Source organism: Furipterus horrens, unplaced genomic scaffold, assembly GCF_987537825.1.
Source record: "Furipterus horrens unplaced genomic scaffold, mFurHor1.1.pri manual_scaffold_2, whole genome shotgun sequence".
NCBI classification, from domain to species: Eukaryota; Metazoa; Chordata; class Mammalia; order Chiroptera; family Furipteridae; genus Furipterus; species Furipterus horrens.
Window position 1 is genome coordinate 65,235,504 of NW_028327172.1, and position 20,084 is coordinate 65,255,587.

Here is a 20,084-nt window from a genome sequence, read left to right on the forward strand (position 1 = left end):
CAGTTCCTTTCTTCTTTTCTTGCTCTCTTGAACTATGATGACTTTCTGTAGTTTATGTTTCAATTTCTTTCTCTTTACTTTTTGTATATCTATCATAAGTTTTTGGTTTATGGTTATCATGTGCATCCTGTATACCAACCTATGTTTTTAGCAGTCTATTTTAAGTTGATGATAGTTTAAGTATGAATGCATTCTAAAATCACTACATTTTTTTTACTTGCCCCACACAAGTATGATTTTTGTCATCATTTTATACGTCTTTTGTGTTTGTGTGTATCCCTTCATTTATTATTATATTTATACATGACCTTACTATCTTTATCTGCTAACCTTCCCATTTACTTTATAACTGGTTGATCCACTACTTTCACTAAGTGTTTGCCTTTTTCAGTGAATTTTTTTCTTTTCTGCTTTCTTTATTTTTAGTTTTGCCCTTCTGCTTTTTATACTTAAAATCCTTTTAACATTTCTTGAATTGCTAGTCTCTTGTGATGTACTTCTTCACCTTTTGCTTGTTTGTGAAACTCTTATCACTCCTTAAAGCCTAAATAATTACTTTGGTGCATAGAGTATTCTTGGTTATAGGTTTCTCCCATTCATGACTTTGGCTATTTAATGCCAGTGCTTCTGGCCATCAAAGTTTCTGTTGAAAATCAGCTAACAGCCACGTGGGAGCTCCCACGTATGTAACTAGCTGCTTTTCCCTTGCTACCATTATGATTCTCTCTTTGTGTTTAACACTTTGTATTTTAATGGTGATGTCTTGGTATCGGACTCTTTGACTTTATCTTGCTTGGAACTCTCTGTGCTTCCTGGATTTGTGCTATATGTCTATTTTCTTCACCAATTTAGGAAATTTTTCAGGCATTATCACTTAAAATAGGTTTCAATACCTTTCTTTCTCTCTTCTTTTGGGACCCCTAAGATGTGAGTGTTGGTAACTTGTTGTTGTGCCAGGGGTCCCTTAAACTATCTTTATTTTTCTTTTTGCAATTTTTAAATTCTGTATCACTGATTCTGTCTTCTGGTTCATCTAATCTACTATTGATCCTCTCAACTGTCTTTTTCAATTCAGTTGTTTTTCATTTCTAATTCATTATTTTTTATATTGTCTATCTCTTTGTTGCATTTCTCACTGAGTTCATCTATTTTCTTGAGTTCTTTGAACATCTTTATTACCAATTTTTTGAACTCTTTACCTGGTATATTGCTTGTCTCATTTTGTTTAGTTCTTTTTTTCTAGAGTTTTGTCCTATTCTTTCATTTGGAACATGTTTTTCTCCTCATTTTGCCTGATTTGGTGTGGTTATTTCTTTGTATTGGAAGGTGTGCTACATCTCCCAGGCTTGAAAGAATGGTCTTATATAGAAGGTGTCCTGTGGGGTCCATTAGTGTGATTCCCCCTGGTCACCTGAGCCAGGTACTCAAGGTGTGCTTTCTGTGTGGGTTGTTCATGCCCTCCTGTTATAATTGGGCTTGACTGCTGCTGGCACATTAATGGGTGAGAATTTCTGTCTGCTGGCTATGACTACATTGGATGAGCTGTTGTGCAGGAGCTGACTCCAGGAAGTGGGAGTCACTTTAGCAGAGCTCTAGTGCCAGCCATGATTGACGTTCTGCTGAGTCAGTTGTGTAGCTGCTTGAGTGGGGCTCTGGTGCAGTCTCAAGTCAGCCTATGTGTGTGTAGAGTCTGGAGTACCTTGTCAGGGGCTATTTTGGGGGACCAAAGTCAGCTGTTGCTTTTGCTGAGTTTGGGTCTGCTTGGTAGGAGTTAAGACATGATCTGCAATTGGCTGCTGCTTGTGCCAGGGTTGGAGGGGTTAGGAGAAGCTACCATGTAAGCTAAGTCTGGCAGCTACTTGTACCAGTCTTGGGGCTGCTTAGTTGGAGCTTACTTGCAAGCTGAGACTGGCTGTCACTTGTGCCAGCTTGGAGGCATTTGGTGAGAACTACAATGCAAGTTGAGGTCAGCTGCTACTTGAATGAGGTGAGCCTTTGGGAAAAGTCTGTAGTGCTATATGAGGCTGGCTGATACTTGTGTTGGGTTTGCAGGCCACTGGAAGATGCTCTGACTGGGTGAGCAGGTTAAGTAGAGCAGTGTCTCAAGGAGACGCCAGGGCTGGGAAATGGTGCAGGTTGGGCAAATGGTGTTAGGTTAATGGACAGAGACAAATTTTGTGCCAACCTTCACAGGGTCAGCTGGGTGGGAGCGGAGTTCAGCGAAAGAGCAACGGTGCCTGCCAGTGCTTCTGTCTCCTAACAGTTCTCCTGATTCTGCCCCTCCAGCCCTCACCTTAAAGTTAGTCAATTTAATTTCTCCTATACAATACAGAAATGCTGCCCCTGCCTTAGAACTTGGAGAGAGTGATTAAGTGTGTGAACCCTTTAATAGCAGTATCTCAATTTCCTGTAGCCTTTTGTCTCTCTGCCATCTTGACTCTGTTTGAATCTCCATTCACTCATGTGTTGTTGCTCTGTGAACAATGTACTTTTGTTAAAGGAAGTTTACTAACACAAGCCCTGGCTGGTTTGGCTCAGCGGATTGAGCGTCGGCCTGCGAGCTAAGTGTCGCTGGTTCGATCTTCCAGTCAGGGCACATCAGAGAACGAAAACTCTGACTCCAAAAAACCTCCGCTGCCTTGCGGCATACCTCTTCAGGGGAAAGGCTAAGGGAGTAAACCCCAACAGAAAATCCGGAGCCGGAGTCCCTAAGGCGGTTTGACATTGTAGTCAACACCGGCAACTCCTGCGGCGCACCTGAAGCCAAGCTGTATTGACTCCGTCTTTCCCTTGGACCCTTCAGCTGCGAAGAGAGGGGGGGTCTGCTGCATGGGCAACAGCAGACCCTCCATATCACCCTGCCCAGGCTCTGTAGCTTCAGCTTCACTGGAGAGGACACTCCAGCGTCATCGCAAGATGTCGATTCAACACGGGAGGAGACAGATACCGTGTCACTCCCGAGTCGGACTGCACAGCCGTTCTCAGCGGTGCAGATAGACTCTTAAGAAGCTACACCATAGTCTCTCGAGACGGACGGCTGCCGACGACTAACACAACAGGATGTCTGTTTACTTATTTTAAGTACAAAAAAAAAAGAGATACTGCTAGGAAAATATGTTAGAAATTTAGGTCATTCTTTCACAATAAGAAAATGTATTTTGGTCAGATTGAGATCAGATCTAGAATGATAATCATGAAAAGGTGACCACATGCATGCAGGCCCTGAGGCATATCTGCAGGTCTCTCAGAGGATTCTTATTGCCAGGTTATGACTTCCTCATTTACTTTCAGTCTAGCTCTTCTGTTTTCTTGAACCTGTTAGGACAATCCCAGTTTATCTAACATCTCTCTTAATATTTAAGAGACAGCTTTGTTTCTATTGTTAAACAAAGAAACAAAAACTTTGACAGCCAAAACCACTTCTAAAAAGAAAGGGTTTATTTAGCCAAAGCTAGCCAGAAAAGAACCAGGTCCTGACGCATGAAGGCTAAATGCCAACATCAGTGCTCGACAGAGAAGACATGTCCTCCATCCTAGAATGGATGGGCTCTATCATACATTACATTTTCCGGAAGAAAGATGTAAGTTGTTTTTGAAAGAATTTACACTGGCAACAGATAAGGAGGAGGGCAAGAAAGCTTGAAGTAGGGCAGCTCATGCTTAGGTATACAGTCCTTTAAGAGAGGCTTACCACTTTCGATTGGTTGTGTGCAACAGTCTTGAAAATTATTGCATAAGCAGGGGAGGTGGTGTCTGGTTACTTTTTAAATAGCCACCTGGAAGTTGATTCAGAGCTCCAACATACATTCAGGAGTGTGAGCAGTCTGTTAGTTGGCCTGCAGCTGCTAATGAGTTTATTACCCTCATTTCTTTCTCTCACTTCTGGCCCTGTGTGATTTAATTTAAGACTTCTTAGAATTTTTCTCTTGTCACTATTTAATGGAGACTTGAAAGATGCTTTAGTCTCATGACAGCACACTTATAAATGGCTTGTGTGGATACATTGCATCTGACAAATTGCATTTATATATGAATGATTTTCCATAGATGTTTTGCTGTAACATCAATGGGTAACATTTTCTTATTTGGAGAGTAAAGCAAAACAATATTTGCAAAATTTAAAAAAATAAACAAGACATTTTTTTCTGTTAAGGAACTTACAATCCAATGTGATAGATAAGATACCCAGACAACTATTGTGAAAGTGACATAAGATACAAAGAAAATGGGGACAGAAGAACAGTTTTGACCTTGGGGATTAGAGAAGGTTTGAGACAAGGCATCAGTTAAATTGTACCTTCAAAGAGAAATGAGACTTTAATAACTTATGATAAGAAGAGAAAGCATTCCAGATAGGAGGAATAGTATGGCTGATGATGTGAAATAGGAAATGCATTAGTTACGTTAGGTGAATAATGAATTAAACTAGCATAAGAATGGTTCCCAATTTTTTAATTGTGAGGGTTCCTTAGTAACATAAAAAATATTACAATGTTTTTAATAGTGCTGATTGAGAAAATACATTTTTGCATATGGTATCTCAAACATGACTGCAATAAATACTAGCCTCCTGGGGATTTTATCACCAAAATATTTTTAAAAACATTGACAATAAATGTATATTGGAGAGAGTAGCAGAAAATAAATTTAGAAGCATAAGTTATGGGCTGATCAAGCAGTCTTACAAGTCAGGGTAGGCTTTGGAAATTTTGTCTTGATTCTTTTATTTATTTGGTGAAAAATCTATTCAGTTCAATGCTTTGTCATTTTTAAACACTGCATTTTTGAATAAATATTTCTTGGTCTCAGCCAGACTACTTGCAGTCATCAGCATCAGAAAACCGAATCAGTCCCTTGCCTCATTTTCTGCCTTTGAAACATGTCAAAATACCTTCTGAGTCAGCGACAGCCATTGTATATGAGACAAAGGATTTTTTTCCTTTCTTTGCAAATAAAATGAATAAATCAAATTACTTCCCCCTAAAAAATTGATGGGAAGGAAATGAGATTAGCTTATAAGAAGTAAAGTTAGGCTTTAATAATACTTTATGAAGACTTTTGAAAATGATTTTTGTAACATCTTATTCCACTGAAATTATTTTTGCTAATGTTAACAAACTTATTATCAAATCAAATAAATACTGTCAGTCCTTACTATTTTTGACATGCCTCTTAAAGCCATTGATAAAATGATAAAAACCATTTCTTGCTGACACTCTTCCTTTGGTATTCATTGCTTCCCTTTGAGGTACATACTTTTCTCTCAATCTACATATTTTCTATTTCCTGTATAGATTCATTCTTCCACTTACACCATTAGTTTCTCATTTTACATGGTGTGAATGAACTTATTCATAGCCTGTCTTCAACAACCATTATATTCTGATGACTCCTAAATATATAGTATCAACCCAGGCCCTCTACCTGAACCATGTGTTTCAACTACTTATACATTTCCACCAGGTTGAACTTCCAAATCAGCATAAACTCAATCCATAAGCCTAAAAGCATATTCTGTATATTGAAATGGCACCTGAGATAGAATCTTGGGTGTATCCCTCAGCTCACTTTTCTTGGTCACCTCCTAATAGAGTTATCAAATTCTCTCACTTAGTCACTATGTAATTCATTATACATGCTACTTCCACTGCTACTGCCCTGACTAACTTTAGGTCCTCATAATTTTTTCCTAGATTTCTGCTGTACCCACCCCCGACAGACAATTGAGCCTATTACCACAGTTTCACACTGTCAACAAACAATCCTCTATTCTGCCTCCAAAATCATCTAAAACAATTATAATTAAATTATAGTATTCCCTTTCCTTTTCAGAAAAAAATTCAAAATTCTTATCACCCAAGGCCCTTCTGTGATCTGACTCCTGAATTTGCAATGTTATCTCTCTCTCTCCCTCTTTAAAGAACTCTTAAGATTCAGTTCCCACAATGCTCTTTGCTCAGTTTCCTTTCTTTTGCTCCTAATATTCTCCCTACCTGCAGGCCCTTCTCTTCCCCTACATCTTCCCCTGGCTGGTCCTTAATTTACCTTCAGGCATGTAATCACCTGTTATTTCCCCCGAGGAAGATTTCCCTGGGCCTTCCCAGACTAAGTCAAAGGCACCTTGCTCTCCCATATAACGCTTGCCTTTGTCAACCAAACCACTATCACTCTGAGTTATAATTACATTCTACTTCTTTTGTCTGTCTCATCAGTCTTAAAGACTGAGGCAGCATCTTTCCAATCTTTAGGCCTAGTTCCAAGCATAATGCTTTATCCCAAATAGGCGTTTAAAAATTATTTATAGAAATTTAAATTATGCCTTTGGTATGAAAAGAACTATGCTGCCTTAGACCATTAAACATGAAGTCTTTGTTCTTATCTTAATGTCATCAAATATGTTAGTGATTACACTTTTTGTGCTGAAGCTCTTTTGTGCTCGTCAAAGTTCATACTTTGTGTCAGAAAATGTTAAGGTATTTAATGCTCTGCCTTTGTTGTAGATTTACTATTTCAATACATGACAGTTTCTACAGAAGAAAACCTATATAATTTATCCGAACTCTGGAAAATAAGAGAACCTAGCAAGTCATACTGTACTCTTTACTGTATTCTTTTAAAAACTTTTTTTTAAGCATTAACAATTGGACAGCTTGTAACAGGGTTTTTGTCAAAAGTTATTAGGTCAAGTCACATAAAAGGAGAGGGTATTTTTCTTTACAATTTGTTAAACACAATTAGGGATCATCCATCACTTCTTTATGTGAAGGTTTTCATTTTGATCATCATCTCAAATGTCCTGAGTTTACCTGATCGTTATCATCAATGGGAATTTGATCTCAGTGTTCCCATCTTTGTTTCAGTATAAAGTAATGAGTCATATTACAGTTAATTGGGAAAAAATTGCACTTCTGGACCAGGCATGTTCAAATCAATTTAACATGTTACATTTATCACAGATAAGCTCCCTAAAAGATGAAGTAAATAAAGCTCTGAGTTATATTTCATTCTGTTAAATGGAAAGAGTACACTTTCTGCTATAAATAGTTGTAATTTCATAAGATTTAAGTTACTTCAGGAAGATTTGCTTTTTATATTATAATAAACTTAGAAAGGTACAGATAAAAAAATCTATCAGTGCAGATGATAATGAAAAATATGTTAATGTTTTAATACATCTTATTAATTGAACCTAACTTTCTATGTTATATGAAATAGTAACTTGTTATATACCTCTAATAACATATGAAATATATTCTGAACACATATTTGACAAATAAATATTTGTTGGTATATTTCATATATATGAAATGTATATACTATTCCTACTATTCATGTGAAGATGGGACTATCTGGAGTGTATGGAAAGAAGATAGCCTTTTCTGCCACCAACCTTGAGTTGATTAACAAAATCAGAAAGTAAATGTCTTTTGCCTTTGAGATCTAAGAAATTAAGTTTTCTTTGGTTTTATATTTTAAAATGGTCACTTGTAGGTGGACTTCAGTGGATTCTTAGGGAACAGATGTTACTAAATAAGTTTATGTAAAGTGGTTGATGTTCCAAAACATTTGTTTTTCTCTATATCTATAATAAAAGATTTCATCCACTCTCATTTTTTCAGCTACACTCAAATACTAATCATTTCTAAATTTATATTTCTAGCTCAGATATGTCTTCATTATTCTAATCTATATGTTCAACTATTACCTGGACAATCCAGAGGCCCTCAAACACATCCAAAACATACTTTTTTTTTTTGTAGCCTGTTTCTCCTTCTTTATTTTATCATATTAATGCTGTTACCATCATGCATCATTCAAGTAAAATATTGAAAAATCTATTTGCAACTTCCTTCTCTTACATATATACAATCACTTGCTAAATTTCTTTGATTTTACTCTTTATTTCTTTAATGCACTCTGCCCTGTCTAATTCTACTGTTTGACATTTATCAGGTTATTATCATCTCTCACCTGGACTTTGCCAATAACTCCCAAATTATTTGCCTAACTCCAAACCTATTCCCTGGAGTAATCCTCCATGTAGCTATCAAGGACCATCCATAATATAAATTAAGCTATGTTCCTGTCATTGCTCCTTAATAGATATAAAGACTATCCATAATGTGACCTCAGCCTCTATCTCCAAACTTATCTGTCTGTCTCTCCCTCCTTTTAATGCATCAGTACTGAGCTGGTGATCTTCCCCCAAGAAGGCAGGAGAATTGGAAAGAGATGGAAAGAAGACTTTGATCATTTATGTCATTTGCTCTTTCCCTGTTATCCTCCCTCTACCAGCAATATCAGAGAAAGGCCTAAACAAGGGAGGTTGTGAAGGTGTGAAAGACCAGAACATTCATACACACACACAGTCACCAAAGATCATAAGCCACCTGAGAGTTTAAAATAAGACTGGACTGTTTCAAAGAAACAGAAGTGACCAGAGAGCTATGGGATCTACCCAACACATAATTAAAGGATGTTAAAGAGAAGTTAGATATAGCACAATTGAAAACAGTGGTTTTATAAATTAAACCAGTTTATGTTTAAGTCTTAAAGAATTAAGCTTCTTCAAGAAATTGATTATATAATGCCTGGGCATTATTTCCTTCTCTTTTAGTGTGTTTTTCCTGATCTTCCAATTGCCTGGTGTACTCACTGTAACCTTCTCTGTCACTGTACTTATGAGCTTGTTTCTCCTTTAGACTTGGGAGATTCTTTTAAGGGCAAGGATTGTGTCTTATCCATCTTTGTAACCCCAGCATTTTAACATAATGCCCAGTACACAAATGGTTCTCAATAAATGCACATTGCATGAGTGAGTGATCTACAATTAATTCAATTAATGAATTCCCAGAAGTGTTAAATCACAGTGACTAATTTTAATGATTTCAAAAATCACTGCTTCTTTTTAATTTTCTAAGATTTATTATTGTTACTTTTTTTTATTTTTAATGTAAAATGTATTGAAGTTTAAAATATTACTCTACTTATATTTATTTTCAAATTTCTATGTATTTTCAACATTTTGACATAAGCGATTTTTGTAATCATTTTATTTTTTAATTTGTTTTGTAGGTTTTAGAAACTTACACATTGATGACCAAATAACTCTCATCCAATATTCTTGGATGAGCTTAATGGTGTTTGGACTAGGGTGGAGATCCTATAAACATGTCAGTGGGAAGATGCTATATTTTGCACCTGATCTAATATTAAATGAGTAAGTAGTAACTTGACTTTTGTTGTTCTTTATATCTCAAGTGTATATGTAGGATAATATTAAAAATTACATTTCAGCCCTGGCTGATGTGGCTTAGTGGATTGAGTGCCAGCCTGCGATACTGAGAGGTCCGTGGTTCAATTCCCAGTCAGGGCACATGCTTGGGTTGTGGGCCGGGTCCCCAATTTGGGGTGTGTGAAAGGCAACCAATTGATGTATCTCTTGCACATTGATATCTCTCTCTGTTCCTTCACCTCTCTCTAAAAATAAATAAAATATTTTAAAAAAACAGAAAATTACATTTCAATAGATAATCATTCATAGTGTGCTAAGTAATAGTTTTCCTGAAAGGTTTCTCCAAATTACCTCATATCAATTGACATTACCTTATATCAGTTCAACTTAATTTGATAATATTAATAAAATTATATCATTTTATCAGTTAATTTGATACTTGGAGTTTTCCTTTTGTTTCAATATATAGTAGTTGTTTGAAAACCAATTTTTTAAACTTCAAGAACCTATCAAGAAATATACTTAAAAGACAAAATCAAATGTTTATTTATCAAATTAAAAGTTCATACCTTAATACCAATGAAGATAAAGAGGTAAATTATAAGCAATTTGCTTGAAAGTGTTGACTTAGCTTTAAAAGGTAGAAATATCTCTGTTTAGAGGAAAAACTACACTGGGAATTTATTTTGTAAAAGTGAAAGATAAATAGTTCAATTTGCTTGATTATATTTAAATTACTGTGATTAATTTTCTACATATAACCTTTAAATAAGATCATTTCATGGAAATATACTTTTTTAAAAGTGAAAGCTGACTCAGAATTATATTATACCTGTATAAATCTTAACTGTTTATAGATAATTTAAAAAATATTTTGATCTACAATCCCTTGAAATTGAAAAGGAATCAATATCCTTCATTTTACAGCTCAGGACACTGAGGTTCAGAAAAACTGCTTAACATGCCAAAGAATCTGGGTGGCAGTCAGGATTAATCTTCACTCTTTTGAGTCAAAATCATTATTCCCAATAGCTTCATTTGACTAATGTGAATATTATAAAACAGCACATGGTTGAGAAAATAGTTTTTAATTATATCCTCAACCTTCAGAATTAGAGTTTGATTTTTGTCAATTATTTCATTCTTCCTAATGTTCCTTTCTTATATCACCATATATTTCCCCTAGAATAGTTCACAGTGTAATTATTCTACACTGAATGCTCTGAACACACTTAACATTCTTTACTCTAATTTCTGTGAAGTAAATCTATTCTCCTATTGCATTGCACACAAAATTTCATATATATTTTTTCACAGAAAAAGACCCATCAGTAAATAAATTATTTCCTGAACATTCCTTACTCCACTTTTTTTGACTCCTACAACTACTTGGTTTATGTTTCTAAACTGTGATGATAAAAAAGCAAAATATTAACTTTGGCAAATGTGTATTTAATATGATTTTATAACTTTAAAATTTCTTAATCTCAAAAATTTAGTATTGTGAAAAAACTTAGATGTTTAATATTGAGTTTATGAAAAGTCATTTTCAATAATAAATAAGGTAATTACTAAATCTCATATTGTAGATTAATTACATAAACTGGCTAACATACTGTGTATGTATGTGTGTGTTTCTCCTGTTGCTTTTTTTTGTGGATGTTGTGTGTGATGGAAGACAACGGATGAAGGAATCATCATTCTATTCATTATGCCTCACCATGTGGCAGATTCCACAGGAGTTTGTGAAGCTGCAGGTTAGCCAGGAAGAGTTCCTCTGTATGAAAGTATTGCTACTTCTTAATACAAGTGAGTACAAGTAACTTAATTTATTTACTTTCTTAATTTTTAGTTCATTAGAAAAGTCTCAACAACTGTATAATCATATGATTATACATGAGGTATTAATCTTCTGTTGTAACTACAAAGGAGAAACACCTGCTATACTCTCATAGACATTAATAAAACTCCTTCACATTTCTCAGGTTTCACCTATCACATAATACTAAAATAACCTGTCAATTCAGCCAGTTTCTTTTCTTTTTTTAAATAAAACACAACTAAATGACTTTTTTATGTTCACATATTTAGGTTATTAGGTTATTATAAACTAATTAATATTGCATAAACACAAACAATTCATCTTCCTATCCCAATCCACAAAGGATTTACCATATAAATCATACAGTTTTGTTTGGAACTGTTCTCTGTGTTAGCTGTTATAACAAATAACTACAGAGAACAGCAGCATAACACAACAGCAGTTTATCACTCACGGTCATAGTCCAGTGGGTTAGAAAGAAAAACCAGGCTCCTTTCCTACAGGAACTCCATCCTTTCCTAGCAGCTTGGAGCCTTCCACTGAAACTGACTAGAAGATGAACACTGAGTAAGAAAAGGCTTGGAGGGGAAACCTGGAAGTGTCATGTGTCATTTCCACCCACTTTCCATGGCCTACCTTAATTGCAAGAAGGCCTGGGAAATGCACCCGAGCTGAATAATCAGAAGATAAAAAAGGTATATTATAAAACATAGCATTGGTCACCAGAAGGTAGGGGCACTTTCTTTTTTTTTTTTTTTTCCCACACAAAGGATACATGCATCTCTGTGTCAGTGAATCCCCAAGGGTCTGGGTGGGAACATTTTTAAAAGTGCTTTACTTTTTGTTTACCCTTTTCTGTGCCCTTTCCATGCACAGGTAAGCTTAGCCCTTGAATGTCTGAATTCATCCTTCCTTCACTCATAGTAATCTGAAAGAGAATAACAGAGAGCTAAGGTCCTAGGTAGAAGGTTAGCCAAGGGTCTTTCTCAGCAAAATCTTTGCAGGAACTTCTCCCTAGTGGCACAAATATCAAATGGTAGGCAGTGGGGGATACACATTAGGAGGAAAAGCAAAAAAGCTAAACCCATTAAAAGGAAGTTTTCCTCATGAAATCACTGCAAAGACAGGGACCAATTTAGGATCCACAGCCTTATTTTCCTCTGGCAGCCCCTATTTGGAGTAAAGACCTTCCAGCCTTATTGGATAGAGTACGTAAAGTGGACTGAGGGTGTTGATATGAGACTGGCCAAGAGAGTCAAATGGCATAATTTAATGTTACGGCAGCAGTTAACTTCTGCCCTCCCATCTTCTTCTTTTTTTTTTTTTTTAATATGCTTTATTGATTATGCTGTTACAGTTGTCCTGATTTCTTTTCCCCTTCTTCCCCTCCACCCAGTGACATCCCTCCCTCCGGTTGTCTGCCACCCTCAGTCCATGCCCATTGGTTGTGCATATAGTTCTTCTCAACATCATCCTATCTACTACACTCCGTCCTACTATGCTTCTTAATTCCTGCACCATCTCCCTCCCTTTCCCCACTTCCCACTCCCAGCTGGCCTCCCCCCATGATGTTCCCCATAACTATAATTCTTTTCCCACTCTCGTTGCCTACTTAGTTTGCCTTTGTTTCAGTTCCCTACCTTCTGTTGTTGGTTGTTGTGATACAGTTTTCATTTTAATATTCATAGTTTTCATCCTCTTTCTCCTAAACAAGTCCCTTTAACATTTCGTATAACAGTGTTGTGAATCTGATGAGCTCCTTCAGTTTTACTTTGTCCTGGAAGCACTTTCTTTGCCCTTCTATTCTGAATGACAGCTTCACTGGATAGAGTAATCATGGTTGTAGGTTTTTGCTTTTCATTACTTTGAATATTTCTTGCCAGTCCCTTCTTGCCTGCAGAATTTCTTTTGAGAAATCAGTTGACAGTATTACTGGGACCCCTTTGTATGTAGTTCTCTTCATCTCTCTTGCTGCTTTTAAGATTCTCTCTTTATCCTTAATTTTTGACATTTTGATTATAATGTGTATTGGTGTGGTTCTCCCTGGGTCCAGTTTATTTGGAACTCTCTGTGCTTCCTGGACCTGTAAGCCTATTTCCTTCCCCAGGTTAGGGAAGTTCTGCTTCATTAATTTTCCACATAATTTTTCCATTTCTAGTTCATCTTCTTCTCCTTCTGGCACCCCTATGATTCAGATGTTGGCCCGCTTATAGCTGTCCCATAGGTTTCTGAGCCTCTCCTCATTTTCCTCACTTTTCGTTTCCTCTTTCTGCACTGGTTGACTGTTCCTTCCCTGTGTTCCGATTTGTTGATTTGATCCCTGGTTTCTTGCCCTCACCACTAGTTTAGTATGTGTTTTTGTTCATTTCAGCAGGACTAGCCTTCATTCCTTCCCTGTCTTGTTTGAGATCTGCTGTTAGGTCTGTAAACACTTTTATAAGTAAAGCTCTGAACTGTGCCTCAGAAAGATTTTCTATCCGCTTCTTCATTAGATTAGAAATTTGCTGTCTGGTCTGCTGCATCACTGGGATCTCTATCATGATCTGTGCCATCCTGAACAGTTTTGTGTTTACCTTTGCTTCCTGTGCAGAGCTGTCACACCTCCTATGCTATAGGGGGTGGAGTCCTGTGCACTTGCCACAACTGGGCGTTTTCTCCGGGGGTGGGGGTTCAATCTTCATTGAGTGACTGGGAGCCTCCTCCTCCATCCCCACCCACACTGGGCCTCACAGTCCAAGGCAATGGGGGTCTGCCTTCCCTGGCTTTGGAATCACAAGCTGAGAGGTCTGGTCTGCAGCCAGGGGTGCTCCCCAGGCGCTTCTCACCTCCTCTTAAATATGGGTGTCTGTGCTTACCGCTGTCCTGCTGCCATCACTTCTGCTGCTGCAGACAGCACAGCTTGGCCTCTCCTCCCCAGATTCGCCCCTCCTACCTGTCCGGATGAGCACCACTTCTTTACAACTTCATACATTGGATTTCCATTTACTTTCTGGAACTTCTCATTATTGCTGGTTTTGCAGTAGTTGTATTCCTTCTTAGTTGTGGAGGGAGACGAAGCGTGTCACTCTAACCCTTCCTCTTGGCCGGAAGTCTCCTGTGTTTGTTTGCTTCTGTGTCCTAGGGAGAGTTGTCACTCCTGCGTTGTGAGGGGCAGAGCCTTAGGTATTCATCAGTAATGGGTGACCTGTTTTACCACGTTGTTGCACTGTATGCAGGGGAGGGGTCTGAGAGGGAACAATGCTGCTTGCCCAGCACTCGCCCCCTTTCCAGGCACTTCTCCCACTTCCACACCGAACTGGCATCCCTCTAGCTGCTGTCCTGGCCTTTGTTCCAGGGTGGGTTGGTCTGTTGACGTTCTAGGACTGTGGGGGCCCTTTAAACAAGTGGACTCTGCTGAGAGACTGGCAGTTTCTGCCTCCATCTCAACCCCCACTGGTTTGCACAGTCAAAAGCAATGAGGCTTGATTTTCCCTGGAGCTGGGACAGTGAGCTGCTCTGGTGAGGAGCTGGGAATGCTCCCCAGGTGTGGCTCCTGACTTTTTAAAACATGTAACTGCACTTCCCGCTGGCCTGCTGCTGCTGTCGCTGCTGCCACCACCACACCGTGTTCTCTCTGCCCCCCCTACCTGTCTGGATGAGTATTTCTTCTTTATATCCTTGTTTACTGGACTTCCATGTACTTTGATTATCTGGAACTTCTGGTTGTTTCTAGTTTTGAGGTAGTTGTAGTCCTTCTTAGTTGTGGAGAGAGACGCAGCGTGTCTGTCCCCACCTCCATCTTGGCCGGAAGTCCTCTGCCTTCCCTTCTTGATAGTAGCAAATTCGATAGCAGCTATGTCATAGATAGTCCCATATCTCCCAAATTAGTTATCGTTAACATAATTCTATGTTTATGGATAGGCTACATTATGCTGAACACCAAACAAGCCCAAAATCTAAGTAGCTTAACAAAAAAAACATTCTAAGTATTTATTTTCCCCACTACATGTCTAATGTAAATCAACAGGAGAGCTCAGCTCATTGTCATCACTCGGTGCCCACGCAGATGGAGGCTATATTTTGACACATGCTTCTGCTGTCACTAGAGCAGTGGAAAGGAAAGAAATAAATAGAGAAGCACTACAAAAATTTGGGAGCAAGTGTGCGAATTAGAAAGCTACAATAACTATAACAGTGTAAAAAATATATATACATTGAATTGATAGTCAAGTCTTATATGTATTAGAACTTCATATGCTATAATAGAAACATCATAAATCAATGAATATGGAATAAAAGTCATTGAAAAATAGTGTATTTTAAAAAATTCATTTGACTATTTAGTTGAAATTATATTCTAAAATAAATACCAGATAATTGAGTTAAATATGAACACTTACATTGTTAAAAACAAATTTAAAGTAACATAAATAATTTTGAAATCTCAAATAAGGGATATCTTTTTAAAAAATAAATGCAATGAGAAAGTTGGCAAAGGAAAAATTTGATGATTGGATACACAAGAACTTAAGCCTCTCATTTGCCATTAAAAACTAAAATACAGTTCTCCAGGATGATGGCAGGTTGAACACACACTTTCTTCCATTGATCCCTCTAAAACTACACTAAAATGTTAGTAGTGGGATTTTTAAAAATAAAAATGAAAAGAGAATAAGAGAGAAATCAATAGCAATAAAGTTTTGTAAGCCAGCAAACAGAACCAATTTAGAATATCTAAGAAGGTTGGATTCTAAGCTTGAAGGAAGAAAATCCTAAAAAGACCTTTATTTACATCACTGAACCTTTGGCATATTCTTCAGCTGGTGACAATGTTTTTTTGAAAGGAGAGTGAATGTAGAGTTAAAAACATAAGTTTGTTGAAAATCTGTTTCCAAATATATAACCCAGCCCTGCCAAGTGTTTCTCTTCAACTCAGAAAGAGATTATAAATTTATTCCCTGAAAAGGATACAACAGAGGAAAGCTGTATTGGTGAATCACAGGTACTGTTGAGGACAAGGGTTTCTATATTGAAAACAGATTTTATTATATGCCAAATATTGAGACAGCATACTTCTTTCCCCTGTCTCCCAGAACATTGCCTTCCAAATTTATATCCTCTAGGTGAGAGAATGAAAGGTTCTTCTCTCCAGAATCTGTTTAGCCAGAAAGAAAAAGAACTAAATATGCTAATAACAGGAATTTCTCTTTGAAATAACTCAGTCAGATTGCCCTGAACTAAACCTCACAGTCCCAATCTATAAGCACTACTCATTCAAACATAACAATCAATCAGGTTTTTAGTTTTTCAACCTTGAATGTAAATAAACAACCAAGTCATCTGAGGGATTTTTGACATTAAAGACAAAGATAAAACAGGAAAGAAAAAAAGAAGAAGAAGTACTTGGCGGAAACAGGGAACATGGAAACAAAAACTCGAGAAAAATAAAACGTTTCTCCTTAGAAAGATAAGAGAACATATTATACCCATGAAATTAAGAATTGGATACTATGAAAAGTGAATAACACACAGAAAAGAAAGAGCCCTAGGAAACTAAAATTATATATGCCTGCAGAATTTAAAAGTTAGTAGAGGCATTGGGAGAACATGTTGAAAAATGTTTCAAAAGCAGGGCACCAAAAAATGTTAAAAATTAGAATCAAGAAGGAGGTCCAACACCCAAACTGCCAGAGATTTAGAAAGAGAGAACAGTGAAATACATTTAAAAAAATAAAAAAAGAAATCAACCAGGGCATCTCAGGCAAGTGATAACAGGACCTAACAGATTTAAGAAAAAAGATATAGGTAAATTAACAATGCAGTGGAAATAGGAGATCTAGCCCTAAGATGAGAAAATTGTGCCTAGGATCTAGATATGTGAATTAAAGATTTCAGAGGTAAACATCTAAATTATCAGTTAACATCATTCCCATTAAAGTCAGCAAAAAAATTAGGGACATTTGTCATCACTATTATTACTTAATATTGTTTTGGAAGTTCTGAACAATGCACTGAATCATGAAGCAGAAATAAGAGCTACAACTATAGTCATACCCTGTTCAAAAGGACATTGGGTGATTTTGTCATGTGTGAACATTGTAGAGTGTACTTACACAAACTGAGACGGCATAGCCTACAACACACCTAAGCTGTATGGGATATGGCGTACTGCTCTGTAGGGGAGGCAAAATAACTTTCCCTCTACTCTTCTTGGTTCTTGGCTGAGACACCCCTGTAATAAAGGACAGATTAACAGAAGAAAAACAAAAGTTTAATAACTCATATACCTCCTGAATACATGGGAGAGACCCAGGAAAACTGAGTAACATCAAAATAGATGAAGCCACACTCTTAAACACCATCGTCAGCATCTTAAGCTACAGACAAAAGAAGATGATGGTGGGGGGAGTCAGTCATGGGAGGTTACCAGGAAAAGCAGAGTCAACAAGGCTAAGATTGTTATTCAAAGTTAAGTCACTGTCTTCTGCATTGATAAAAGTTTCTAGAATTAAGGTTGTCCTCTACTCTTCCTGGTACAGAGCGAAAGATAGACCCTTTGGAGATGTCCCTTAGAAATTGAAATATCTTTTACAAAGGGTAACTCCTACTGGGTTTTCAGAGTTTCTTGCATGTGGGCTGTTACTTAAAATTAACCAGCCTAAAATAATAATCCTTATGACAAATAGACATATTTTGGGATGACGAATTCTGTTCCCCTAGGGCTACAAACCTGTGTACATGTTACTGTACTAAATACTGAAAGTAATTGTAACACAGTGGTAAGATTTCTGTAATGTGTTGCACTACAACAGCACTAAGGAATAGGAATTCCTCAGCTCTGTTATAATCTTAAGGGATCATCATTGTATATGCCCTCCATTGATGGAAATGTTACTGGAGCTCATTTCTTCTCACTGATGCAATAAAGAATCACAGATCAGTAAGACAAAAGTGGATGAGTAAGGGTTTCATTAGTACGTCCTCAAGGGACAAACTGGGCCTGCCAAGAGTGGCGAGAAAGGCCTACCATATTGTAGAACAAGCAGCAGGAGAGCCTGGGCTGGGCTGCCTTAGTTCTCTGACTAGGAAGTCAGAGAAAAGGGGCCTTCAGACTGGTCCAGGAGATAAGCCTGGGACAAGGGGCCAGCTGCCCACTGCCTAAGAGTTTATGAGACTCATGCCTGTGAAGAAAGGAGGGGGGCATCGAGGGGGAAGAAAGAAAGGAAATGGCACAGGCTGCTCCCCAGAGAGAGAGCATACAGAGCTGGGTCCTTTGTCTTAAGGTTTTTATCTCTTTCTTGCAGGTGAGAATCTTAGGGGAGGTGTCGGGGGAGGGTTTCAGACAAATAGTCATCAGTTCTCCAGGTGTGCTGTTTTGGGATCATGGTCTCCTCTGACCAATCAGTGTCAGGACAGGGGGTCTTTAGTCATTACAGTCTGTCCTGGAGTTGCCCACCTGCTTTCCTGGACCTGGAGCTGAAATACAACTGAGGCCTAGACGGTAACTCCAGGGAGGAAAGGCCAGGGAAGGAAAGGTTACCCTGGGCGTGAAGTCTTTGCTTCCCCAGTTTTGCCCCCTGCCAAGCACTAGGGGCCTCCTGCCCTGGTGACCTTCGGTATCTGGCTGTAAATTGCTCAGCCATTGTGTTCAGGTGCCTGTCTCAGTTTCCCTATTCCATTTGCAAAGGAATTTTCCTACTTTCTTACTATCCTGTCTCAGAAATATTACTATGTGGTACATGAATGTATTGGAAAGAGGAAAGTGAAGATATTATTTGAATACAGTGTTATATAACAAGAAAAGATAATCAACCAAAAACTTAAAATTAAAATATAAGTTAAAAAATAAAATAAAAAGAGTATAACCAAGTGGCTGGATATAAGGGAAATATTCAAATAGCAATAGTTTTCTCCCATATCAGCAAGAACGAGTTAGAAAATTTAATGAAGAACAATGTTAAAATGACAGCAAAAAAACATAAATTATCCAGGAATAATCTTAATGAGAAATACTTGAGATTTATATGAAATCAACATAGATACATCTAAATCTATAGACCATTGTATGAGTTTATTCAAGCCAAACTGATGACAATTGCCAGGAAGCAAATATCAAATCCTCTAGAGAATGACAGTTTGCCATTTCTTTTATGCATTTTGAATTAAGGAGGGAAAGTAAGAAAGATTACATGAAGGTGGGAGAAGCAAGGCAGAGATTGGATTACAGGACAGTTAAGATTATGTGCTCTCTTAAGGGTGGTTATACCTTCCAAGGGGCCTGATAAAGAAGATTACTTCTAACATTTCAAAGGTATATTAACCTAGTCACACAAGAGCAATGGCTTAAAAACCTTTCTCTAAGGAAGTTATAGGCCTGGTCATGACTACTCACTATGTATGATCTTCCCAGTGTGGAATTTATGATCAGATCGCCCTGTAAGGTTACCTACTGATAGATTATTACAGCACCCCTTTTTCAACCATAAAAGATAAGACTGAACAGAGAAATCCAAGTATTTGTTAAAATGAAAGAAAGAAAAAAGATTACATGCTGTTGTAAACTAAATCAAACCAAGTATTGAGACAAAATTGTAGAATACTATCAGGTGCTCTTTTTAAAAAATTCTAATTTAAATGTGTAATACGTTGACACAGCTCCAAAATAGGTAAGCTGAAATGTTCTTTATCTTACCTACTTGTTCTTATCCTATTTTTCTAGAGAACTAGAAATTTCTGTCCTAAAACTATCAATAACACTATTTCTTATTTAAGGTGTTTATATCTAGAGTTATATATCAAAAGAAATCATCATACAGCTAAAAATGTATATTATAAACTGCTTGTGTTATCATTCTAAATGTAATTTATACTTGTAATTGTCTTTCTACAGTTCCTTTGGAAGGACTAAGAAGTCAAAGCCAGTTTGAAGAAATGAGATCAAGCTATATTAGAGAGCTCATCAAGGCAATTGGTTTGAGGCAAAAAGGGGTTGTCGCTAGTTCACAGCGCTTCTACCAACTTACAAAGTTTCTTGATAACTTGCATGAT

At 37.3% G+C, this 20,084-nt stretch overlaps 1 protein-coding gene across 2 annotated transcripts in view; it reads left to right on the forward strand.

The window, feature by feature from the left end:
* Positions 1-20,084, forward strand: part of PGR (progesterone receptor) — a 106,858-nt gene that overhangs the window by 81,416 nt on the left and 5,358 nt on the right. For both annotated transcript variants that reach the window (XM_090267832.1, XM_090267833.1), the window contains 3 exons: positions 9,076-9,220; positions 10,914-11,044; positions 19,927-20,084. In XM_090267832.1, coding sequence (XP_090123958.1) covers positions 9,076-9,220; positions 10,914-11,044; positions 19,927-20,084 — 434 coding nt within the window. The remainder of the gene's footprint in view (positions 1-9,075; positions 9,221-10,913; positions 11,045-19,926) is intronic.